General features: G+C 42.0%; 1 protein-coding gene across 1 annotated transcript; it reads left to right on the top strand.

Moving 5' to 3' along the window:
* Positions 1-373: 373 nt before the first annotated feature.
* On the top strand, positions 374-1,274 carry LOC122052524 (protein DETOXIFICATION 41-like). The gene is made up of 2 exons (XM_042614088.1): positions 374-1,149; positions 1,219-1,274. Exons 1-2 carry the CDS (start codon positions 868-870, stop codon positions 1,249-1,251), a joined length of 315 nt encoding a protein of 104 aa, XP_042470022.1. The 5' UTR covers positions 374-867; the 3' UTR covers positions 1,252-1,274.
* The last annotated feature ends 8,685 nt before the right edge of the window (positions 1,275-9,959 follow it).

Genomic DNA, 9,959 nt, shown 5'->3' with positions numbered 1-9,959 from the left:
TGCAGAAAAGGTACATTGTCAATAAACTTTTCTACGGCTGCAGAGTGCGTTGTTAAAACTTGATATTAATGGTGTGCAGAGCGCGCTGTTAATAGTTCACTATAACAAATATGATTTTCCGTAGCACGTCATTAATGGTGCACGGTTAGAGTATGCCGTTAATAATAATTTTTATGACAAACTCAATAAGTGCACTGCGGGTAATATTATCTTTTTATAAATCGGGGCGTGCAGAAAAATATATGCTGTTACTAATTTTATTTATGGCGTGCAAAATACATTGTTAATATTTAATATTAACAACACATTTTTAAAAATATAAATATTAACAGTGTGCATAAAGTGTGCTCTAACAAAAAAAAACATTGTAGTGCTTTTGTAACCCAATGTATCACACCAGAATTAATCCGTGAAACCCTTCCTATGTCGCCGCCCATCCCTTCGCGACTTTGCCTCTGCCCAAAACCCTCTGCACACCACCGCCCAGTGCGACTTCGACTTCTTCTTCCTCTCTGCCCTTCGCCTCCTTCGTCGCCGACGCTGAGGCAACCTTCACACTACCCTCGAAGATGAGAACGAGAAGGAGGTGCCAAAGAATGGGGAGGATTTCGATTCTGACCGAGTCGTGGCGGAGAAGGCAGCCGACGTGATCGGGGTTAAATTAGGGTTCCATGGGAAGGGACAGGGAGAGGGATCGGGCATTTGAATTCACTGTTCTCCGGTTCCTTCCTCAATGCCATCGGCCAGTCAGACGCGATCGCCGAGGTGGGCCAGATCTACTCCCGCAGCCTCCTATCTCAGCTCATCGCCTTCGCCCTTTATTACCCAATGCAATGATTCCTATAGGTCCAGAACATCATCAGCCCCATGGTCGTCATTGTCGTCGCCATCCTCCTCTTCCATATCCTCATCTCCTGGCTCATCGTCTTTGTCCTTGACTTCGGACTCCTCGGTGCCTCCATCACTCTCAGCATCTCTTGGTGGGCGCTCATCCTCTCCACCTGGCTCTACATCATCCTCAGCCCTTCCTGCAGGGCCACCTGGACCGACCTCTGTCAAGGGCTTCACCGGCATCTGACTCTTTTTCAAACTTACTGTTTCATCAACCGCCATGCTGTTGGTGCGGTTAGCACTAACGATCTAACCCAGGTTTTGATGAATGACAAAATAAGTTAAGTTAGTTTTGTTGTTGATCTAACACTCTGACCGAGTGTGCAGGAAAAGTCCAGACAGGTCGACGGGCTGACTTGATGTCTGGCACGAAGCCCAGCTAGGTTGACGGGCTGACCGGATAGCTGGCACGAAGTCCAAACGGGTCGACAGGCTGACCGGACGTTTGGCACGAAGTATAGCTAGGTCGATGGGTTGACCGGATAGCTGGCACAAAGTCCAGACGAGTCGAAGGGCTGACCAAATAGCTGGCACGAAGTCCAGATGGGTCGAAGGGCTGACCTGACGTCTGACAGGTAAGTAAAGGTAAGTCACTGGAGGGGAGTGACTGTGAGGACGCGTTCTCGGGAAGGGAACTTAGGCGCCGATCCGACTTAGAACCATTTCGGAACTCTAAGTCGAGATCTTGACTAGATTCCGGTCTCGGAGAGACAGAATCTAATTAACACTATTTCTATTCATTATAACTGTGCTAATAATTTGTTTTGCAGGAGATATAAGTACGCTTCAGACTAACGTTTTCTTGCAGGAAGGAAGCTGCTGGAAATCAAGGTCCGGGCGCCCGGAGGCGAAAACTTATCCCCAACGTCGCTGTACCACGTGGAGTTCACTCGTTGGCTCGACTAAGTCATGGTCGAAGCGCCCTGAGGGTTCCAGGCACCCTGAACCTTCTATATAAGGAGGGTCAAGGCTGAAGCTCCATAATGAACTCAGAATCCGCTCTCCTGTGCTCCTGCGACGCTGCGAAGCTCCAACAACGCGCTGCTCTTATGGTTTTCTTCCTGTGTCGGTATTGTTTTATTTTTCATTGGCATTCCTGTACTTAGTTTGTAATAACTTCCGAATTGCTAGTGAATTTCTCATCGAAAGCACCCTTGTGTGTGTGCCTTGGAGTAGAAGTCCCCAAAGGCTCCGAACCAAGTAAAAAATTCTTGTGTTAGCATTGTTTTCTTCTAGCGAAATTCTACGGTCCAACACATGCTCGTGTAAGTCAACCCTACAACTTTCTCCCCCTCTCGTCCTCTTCCCCCTCGCTCAAACTCACATTCATCACAGCTTGGAAATTTGGCACACGTCCAAGGTTTCGTGTAGATCACATGCTACCTCCTAAATCCGGAGATTTCACTCAATGTCATATCTATCTGGTAATCAATAACCACACAGCTTATCAATTCCTATCTAAATTTCTTACTGACAGTGTGATCGATTCCAGTGTGAATTAGTGGAATTGGGACTTCATGGTCATGCTTGGCCTGAGCAATGTCGCAAGGTTTAACGACTACTGCACTTGCATCAATCTCCATGAATCATTCACTAATAACCAGAGGTTGTTTGTTGCAGTGTGAGGATAGGGAATGAGTTGGGGGCTACTCATCCTCGAGTCGCTAAGTTTACAGTCCTTGTCATGGTGACGACCAACTTGATCCTTAGCTTGATCATCAGTGTGTTGGTCCTCATATTGCGCACGCTCTTGAGAAAGCTCTACACCAGCAAACATTAATCTAACTCCTCTACTTTCCATCTCCATTTTCTTGAATGGAGGTTTGCCAATTCTGTCTTGTACAACATTGATCTAAAACTCAATAATTGTTTTTTTTTAATGGACAACTAGCTTCAAGTGTTCATAAGGATGGATGATGCAGGAGTTGTTATTGGAAGTGGGTGGCAAGCCATAGTGGTTTATGTAAATGTGGGTGCTTATTACCTGATTGGACTTCCCATCGGCATTGTTTTTAGATTCAAGTAGTTTAGCTACTACTGTAAGCGAAAACTAAGATTTAAATTACTCTTTTGATCTATTTTGCTTTGGGAAAAATACTAAACAATTGTTTCTGATGCTGCTGTGGCTCAAGGAATATGGTGGGGATTGATCATTGGAGTCTTTGTTCAAATGAACTCTCTCATCGTTTTAATTGTCAGGACAAACTAAAACAAAGAAGTTCCCAAACTGTTGTTCACCCATGAAACACTTTTTTTTTTCATAAAAAAATATCAAAATTTTCATTGTCTGAAAATGGTGATAGAATTTGTTCCTCCTCTTTTAGCCTAATGAAATAGGACATGTGAGAATGCCCTCTGTTTGCAAGTGGACAAAGTGATCGAACGCTTGAAGCATACTGTTGATGAAGATACTTGTGATAGTCGGTGACATCAAGTGACTAGTAAGCAAAGTTCAGTTTTGTGAACATTTCGTGTAGTATGTGATTTACACTGAAAAAGAATTCTATCATGTTTTTTAGTCAATTTGCTTATTCTTCAAATCCAGAAATATATTATACTTTTCTAGCAACTTCTGTAGCACAACTTAGGCATAGGAATAACTACTAGACTTACTAATGTAGCTGCATATGGTAGTTGCAGGTCTAACCTTCTGTTGTTTGAATCTAGACTTGGGATGATTAGGTTTGGTTCAAGTATTCTTGTTAGGTTTTGGTCCATAGTAAGCTACATTAGCATTCTCTCTTGAAATGGAATCACATAATTATTTGTTACATTTCGATTTAGAACATTTTTCAAGATATACTTATTGTTCTTGTGAGATTTCATATTGATCTATTTGAAATGGAATCACATAGTGTAATGTATGTTTTCTTAGTATAGTTGGAAACTTCCATGCTTCTCTATGTGCAACTACTTTTGAGATTCCAACTTACTTTAATTTGTTGTGTAAATACACATTGTAAATATTCACATTTGCAAGACATGATATATTATTAGTTTGGGTGAAAGACAAGGTGCTTCCTTCTAATTTTCAATCTAGCTATTACAGATTCTTTACACACCTACAAGATAGAAAATCTACAAAAGATTGATGAAGATGAAGAATATGCTCAAATTATGGCAAGGATAGAAGAACTAGAAAAGATGGAGGAGCTTGAAAACGGAAATACTTCAAAAGATAACACTCAAAAGAATGAGCACAGTTCATGATGGAGATAGGGGTAGCAAAGCTAGAGATAAAGATAAAGATGAGGACATTGAGGTTGGTCATAGTTTCTCGACATCAGATCATAAATATGAAGCTGAGAGATGAGGTTAAGATGGAAGTCTTAACAACGGCACAAACACTTGTAGCAAGTGGAATACTTAGATGCATATTAGATTGAAGTAGTGTTGGAACATTGTTGACAATGAAATCTTTAATTGTTAGAAATTCATGATTTTTGTACTTAATTTAGATAAATTTGTGAGCTTTGTAAACTTATTATTAGATGAATAAAAATTATATATTCACATTTTTATTGTATTTTGTAATTTTTTATTTTTATTTTAATTGATTGATAAATTGTGATAATTTTTAATTTTAAATTTAAATTATATATTTTAAATAAATATTAGTGATAATTGTATGATATTTTAACTGCAGCGTGCATTGCGCGCTGCGAATGCTGTTAACAACAGCGCACGGTGCACACTGCGAATGCTGTTAACCGCAGCGCACGGTGCACACTGCGAATGTTATTAACCGCAGCGCACGGTGTGCGCTCCGAATGCTCTTAACCGCAGCACACGGTGCACGCTGTGAATGCTCTTAACCGCAATGCACAGTGTGTGCTGAAAATGCTTTTAACCGCAGTGCGCGATGCACGCTGTTGTTGTCTTATGAGTTTCAATAGCTTGCAGTTGTGCAACGTGCGATGTGCGTTGTGGATAGCATAATTGCATGCTGCGAAAAGTCAAATTTGTTGTAGTGAAGTCCCTTTTAGTTACCTTTACATCGTTTGTTCCCTCGTGTAGTTCAATGAGCTTGTCCCATAACTCCTTGGCATTTTCATATGGGCTGACGCAGTTTAGCTCCTCTTTTGTTAATCCACACTGGATTGTGTTAAGGGCCTTGAAGTCGATCTAGGCCTTCTTCTTCATTTCCGAATTCCAATTTTCTGAGTCTATTGGAATTCTAGTGTTGTGGTCAACTGGCACCTTGTATCTTTTGGTGATGCTGAACCATTAGTCGAAGTCAGTCTTCAGGTACACCTCAATGCATTTCTTTTAATATGAAAAATCATCTCCATTGAAAAGTGGTGAACAGACGGTGTTGTATCCTTGTTTTGGACCATTTAGAACTGAAAAGAGCAACTAAAGAAGGTACCGAGGCTTGGTCTTGAATTAGCAGAGTTTGAGAAATAAGATGAAATATCTAAGAACACGAGCGGAGTTGCACCAATTTCGAGTTAAATCCGAACGAGAAAAATTGAAATCCATAAATGAACCAATTCCCCCTGGCTTAATTAGTGGTTGCACCAATTCAGAGCAGAATCTGCTCTGATACCACTTGTTGGATCGAGATACACGTGAGAGGGGGGGGGGGGTGGTGAATCATGTGTCTTTTAAAAACTGATTTTCTATTTGGAAATCAAAGTATACGTAGAGGAAAAAAGAGATAAGAAAATGAAAAATGACAATGAGAACATAGACAGTTTACTTGGTTTAAAGCCTTAGACGACTCCTACTCCAAGACCTAGGTTCCATAGACCTATCAATGGGTAATCCACTAAAAGTCTCTTCTGATACCTCAGAAAGAGAAAATCGAATACAAGGAAGATCAGAGAAGTGTAATAGACTACACTTCCCATTTACAGAATTTAAGTACAATAATAAAATGTTACCGACACTTAGGGATTGAAGTAGCTTATTCGTGTGTCTATGTCGATCTACTGGCTATGATCAGAAGTCCTCAGAATAGTCGTTGGCGCAATGGCTTCTCAGCAGAGTCATAGCAAGAGCCTAGAGCAGTCAGAACCTCAAATGGATGTATAGTAGCTCGTATATGTGTTCTCTTTTAAAGCCTTCTTGAGACTGCCTTATATAGGGCATGGAAGGCACCTTCCATAGCCATTAAAGGCACCTCCAACTTGAGAAAGTTGATCATGAATAGCCCGATTTCTATCCGTGACTTTGTCCAAAGTTCATCTTGCGGAAAGCTCCTTTCATAGTCATAGAAGGCGTCTCCGATGAATAGTATGAAGACGTCTTCCACTGGTTGAAGGTGCCTTCGGATTCTATTCATCTGAAGGTTTTTGCTCTTTTTGCCCTGCAAAATGTATTAGTCTAATAACTAAAATATTTACCCTGCAAAACAAAGTTAACATTGTTATAATAAGTGGTAGTAATTAGTTCCTGTCCTCGCAGGACTAGGAACTAGTCAAGGTCTCAGTTTAGGGATCCAAAATGATCCTAAATTAGACCAATGCCTATTGTCCCCTCAATCGGGACGCGTCCTCACTGAGTCACTCTCCTCCAGTGACATACCTTTACTTACCAATTTGTGAGTTGTCTGGTCCGCAGACCCAACTAGACTTTCTGCCAGATATTCGGTCGACCCATTGACCTATTTGGACTTCACACTAGCTATCTGATTGATCCATTGACTTAGCTGGACTTCTTGTCAGATATCCGATTGGCCCATTGACCTATTTGAACTTTGCACCAACTATCCGATTGACCCATTGACCTATCTAGATTTCCTGCCAGATATCTGGTCAGCCCATTGATCTATCTGGACTTCTTATGCACACTTGGTAAAGTGGTTAATCACAAAAACACCTAACTTAACTCACTTGTCATTCATCAAAACTTGAGTTAGACTATTAGTGCAAAATGCACCAACACCTTGACCTATCACAACTCAACCTGCCAATTTAACCTTCTTTTCCCTCGTGGCTGCTCTTCCTATTCTCCAGATCACAAGTCTCTCCTTCAAGTTTAGTTGAAGGAGGCATGAGTATGATTGACTAGACAACCTATTGTTTAGCCGAATCGCTCCTGACTAGTTGAACTAAGCTTAACCGAGACTCAACTAACTTTTACATATTGAAATTGAGTGATTTTGCCAATTGATTTTTTGTTAATTTGGTGAGTGGATGGTCGAGATTTGATGACTTACCGAACGACCTTTGAGTAGACTACCATTATTTTGCATAATGGAATTTTGTTGATCAGAAATTGAGTTATTGGAATTTGATTTTAAAAATGTCATTCGTCAATTGGTGCCAAGTGAGCGGCTGAGTTGTGCCGAGCGAGTAGCCAAGGGACCAAGATTCTAGATTTTATATTCGACTGAACGGTCGATCGAAATGGGCAACCCCGCTTATAACTTGGCCAAGGGACTGAGAGTCTGAATTTTCTGGGTACGTGAGTAGACACGCTTATAACTTGGCTGAACGACATGAGAGTTAGGGACTTGGTCATGAGAGCAAGCTCACTTATAACTCGATCGGCCAGCTCGAGAGTCTAGAAATTGATCGTGAGAGCAGGCTCACTTATAATTCGGTCGGTCAGATTGAGAGTCTAAGACTTGGTTATATGTGTACACTGACTTATAACTCAGTTAGTCGATGCGAGAGTCTCAGACTTGGTTGTGAGAGCAGGCTCACTTATAACTCAGTTGGTTGACTTGAGAGTCTGAGATTTGGTCATGAGAGTACACTCACTTATAACTCGGTCAGTCGGTGTGGGAGTCTGGGACTTGGTTATGAGAGCACACTCACTTATAGCTCAGTCAGTCAGAGTGAGAGTCTGGGACTTAGTTATGAGAGCAGACTCACTATAACTCAATCGGTCAGCTAGAGAGTTTAAGACTTGGTCGTGAGGGCAGGCTCACTTATAACTCGGTCGTTCGGCTCAAGAGTCTGGGACTTGGTTGTGAGAGAACACTCACTTATAACTCAATTGGTTGGCTCAAGAGTCTAGGACTTGGTCATGAGAGTAAACTCACTTATAACTCGGTCGATTAAATCGAGAGTCTGGAACTTGGTTGTAAGAGCACACTCATTTATAACTCGGTCGGTCAGCTCGAAAGTCTAAGACTTATATGTAAGAGCAGACTCACTTATAACTCTATCGATCGGCTTGAGAGTCCGAGACTTGGTCATGAGAGCACGTTCACTTATAACTCGACTAGTTAGCACGAGAGTCTGGGACTTGGTCATGAGATCAGACTCACTTATAACTTGGTCAGTCGGTTTGAGAGTCTGGGACTTAGTCATGAGAGCACACTTACTTATAACTCAATGGTCGGTCAACACAAAAGTTTAAGACTTGGTTGTGACAGCATGCTCACTTATAACTTGGTCGGTCATGCGAGAGTCTATGACTTGGTTGTGAGAAGAGTCTCACCTATAACTCGGTTGGTTAGCTTGAGAGTTTGGGACTTGGTTGTGTAAGCATGCTCACTTATAACTCAGCTGATTAGCTCGAGAGTCTGGGACTTGGTCGTGAGAGAAGACTCACTTATAACTAGGCCAGTCGGGTCAAGCGTTTGGGACTTGGTCGTGAGAGCATGCTCACTTATAACTCGGTTGGTCAACATGAGAGTTTGGGACTTGGTCGTGAGAATAGACTGACTTATAACTTGGCTGGTCGACTTGAGAGTCTGAAACTTGGTCATAAGAGTAGGGTCACTTATAATTCGGCCGATTAGCTTGAAAGTCTAGGACTTGGTCGCGAGAGTATGCTCACTTATAACTCTGTCAGTAGGCTTGAGAGTCTAAGACTTGGTCGTGAGAGCAAGCTCACTTATTTTTGGTCCCTTGGTTGGCTGGCTAGAAGAGGGGAGGGGGGGGGGGGGGGGGTTGAATAGCCCTGCACAAGATAAAAGAGATACCCTTCTCGGACTTTAAAATAACATTTACATAAATAATTAAAGAAATGAACTAAAGGATGAGGTTCACAGTTTTTACTTGGTTACAACCGAGGAGGTTGTTAATCCAAGGAAGTTAATGCACTAACGATCTCCTTCAGGCGGAGAAGCCTCTTACAGCAGAGACAACACAGAAAATGAGAATCTAAACTAACAATGAAGAGCGAACAAGTGTTGTATTACAAAATGCTTATTGTTATAAAGCTTCTGGACCAAGGCTACATTTATAGCCTTGGTCGGGGCACCTGGAAGGGTTCCATGCACCTAGAAGGGGATAAAACTTTATCTCCTTCACAACGGTCAACATCCACGTCGACCGTGGATAAAACTAGGTTTCAGCGCTCGAAATCGCTCCGAGCGCCTGAACCCTTAAAGTCAACAGGGTTGACTTTTTTTATCTTGGCTCTCTGTTCCTATGCAGCTCACCTCGGTCTGGGTCTTCTACTCCGGCTCCGCTCGCTTGGGTGATTTCGGCCAACCGAAATAAGGCTCACCCGAATCTAATTTCGGCCTTCTCCTCGAGCAAGCTTCTGCTTCCACTTTTCGTCCCTCGAACGTCGCACACATTCTTCTCGTCCACCGGCGTACTCTTCCGAGGCACCTCATCCCTCAGACGCACCGAGTCTGTCGACTCTCTCCCGTGTTGTCCTTCTCGCTAGTCGCGCCTTCCGCTCGACTTCCTGTGCTCCTAAGCTCCTACACACTTAGAGCATCTCTAATGGTTAGAACTCTAAATGAGTTTTTTTCAAGATCTCAATATGCCACATCAACAATATGAAAGCTCATTGAAATATCTTCAATGGTTAAAGCTCTAAATGAGCTTTCTTATAATCCATGTCATAGCATGAGTTGCATGGCTTCATGCATATTGCATCAAATTTAACACAAAAGAGCAAGTTTGTGTTTTCACTACTACTCTTAAACTACAAACCTCAAACCTCACCTCTATAATGATTCTAAGACTTTTTATTCAGCCTTTTTGATTTTACAAACCTCTCATAAACCTTGCATTGGAGATGCCCTTAGACATAGGGATAAAAAACCAACATGACCTAACGTAACTTGTTTGATTACATCAAAATAATCTTGGGGTTCCAACAATCTCCGCCTTTTTGATGTGAGCAACCCAATTTAAGTTAGGGTAAACATA

Source organism: Zingiber officinale, chromosome 3A (genome assembly GCF_018446385.1).
Source record: "Zingiber officinale cultivar Zhangliang chromosome 3A, Zo_v1.1, whole genome shotgun sequence".
Taxonomy (NCBI): domain Eukaryota; kingdom Viridiplantae; phylum Streptophyta; class Magnoliopsida; order Zingiberales; family Zingiberaceae; genus Zingiber; species Zingiber officinale.
The sequence above is the reverse complement of the archived record's forward strand: the minus strand, read 5'-3'. Positions and strand labels throughout refer to the sequence as shown.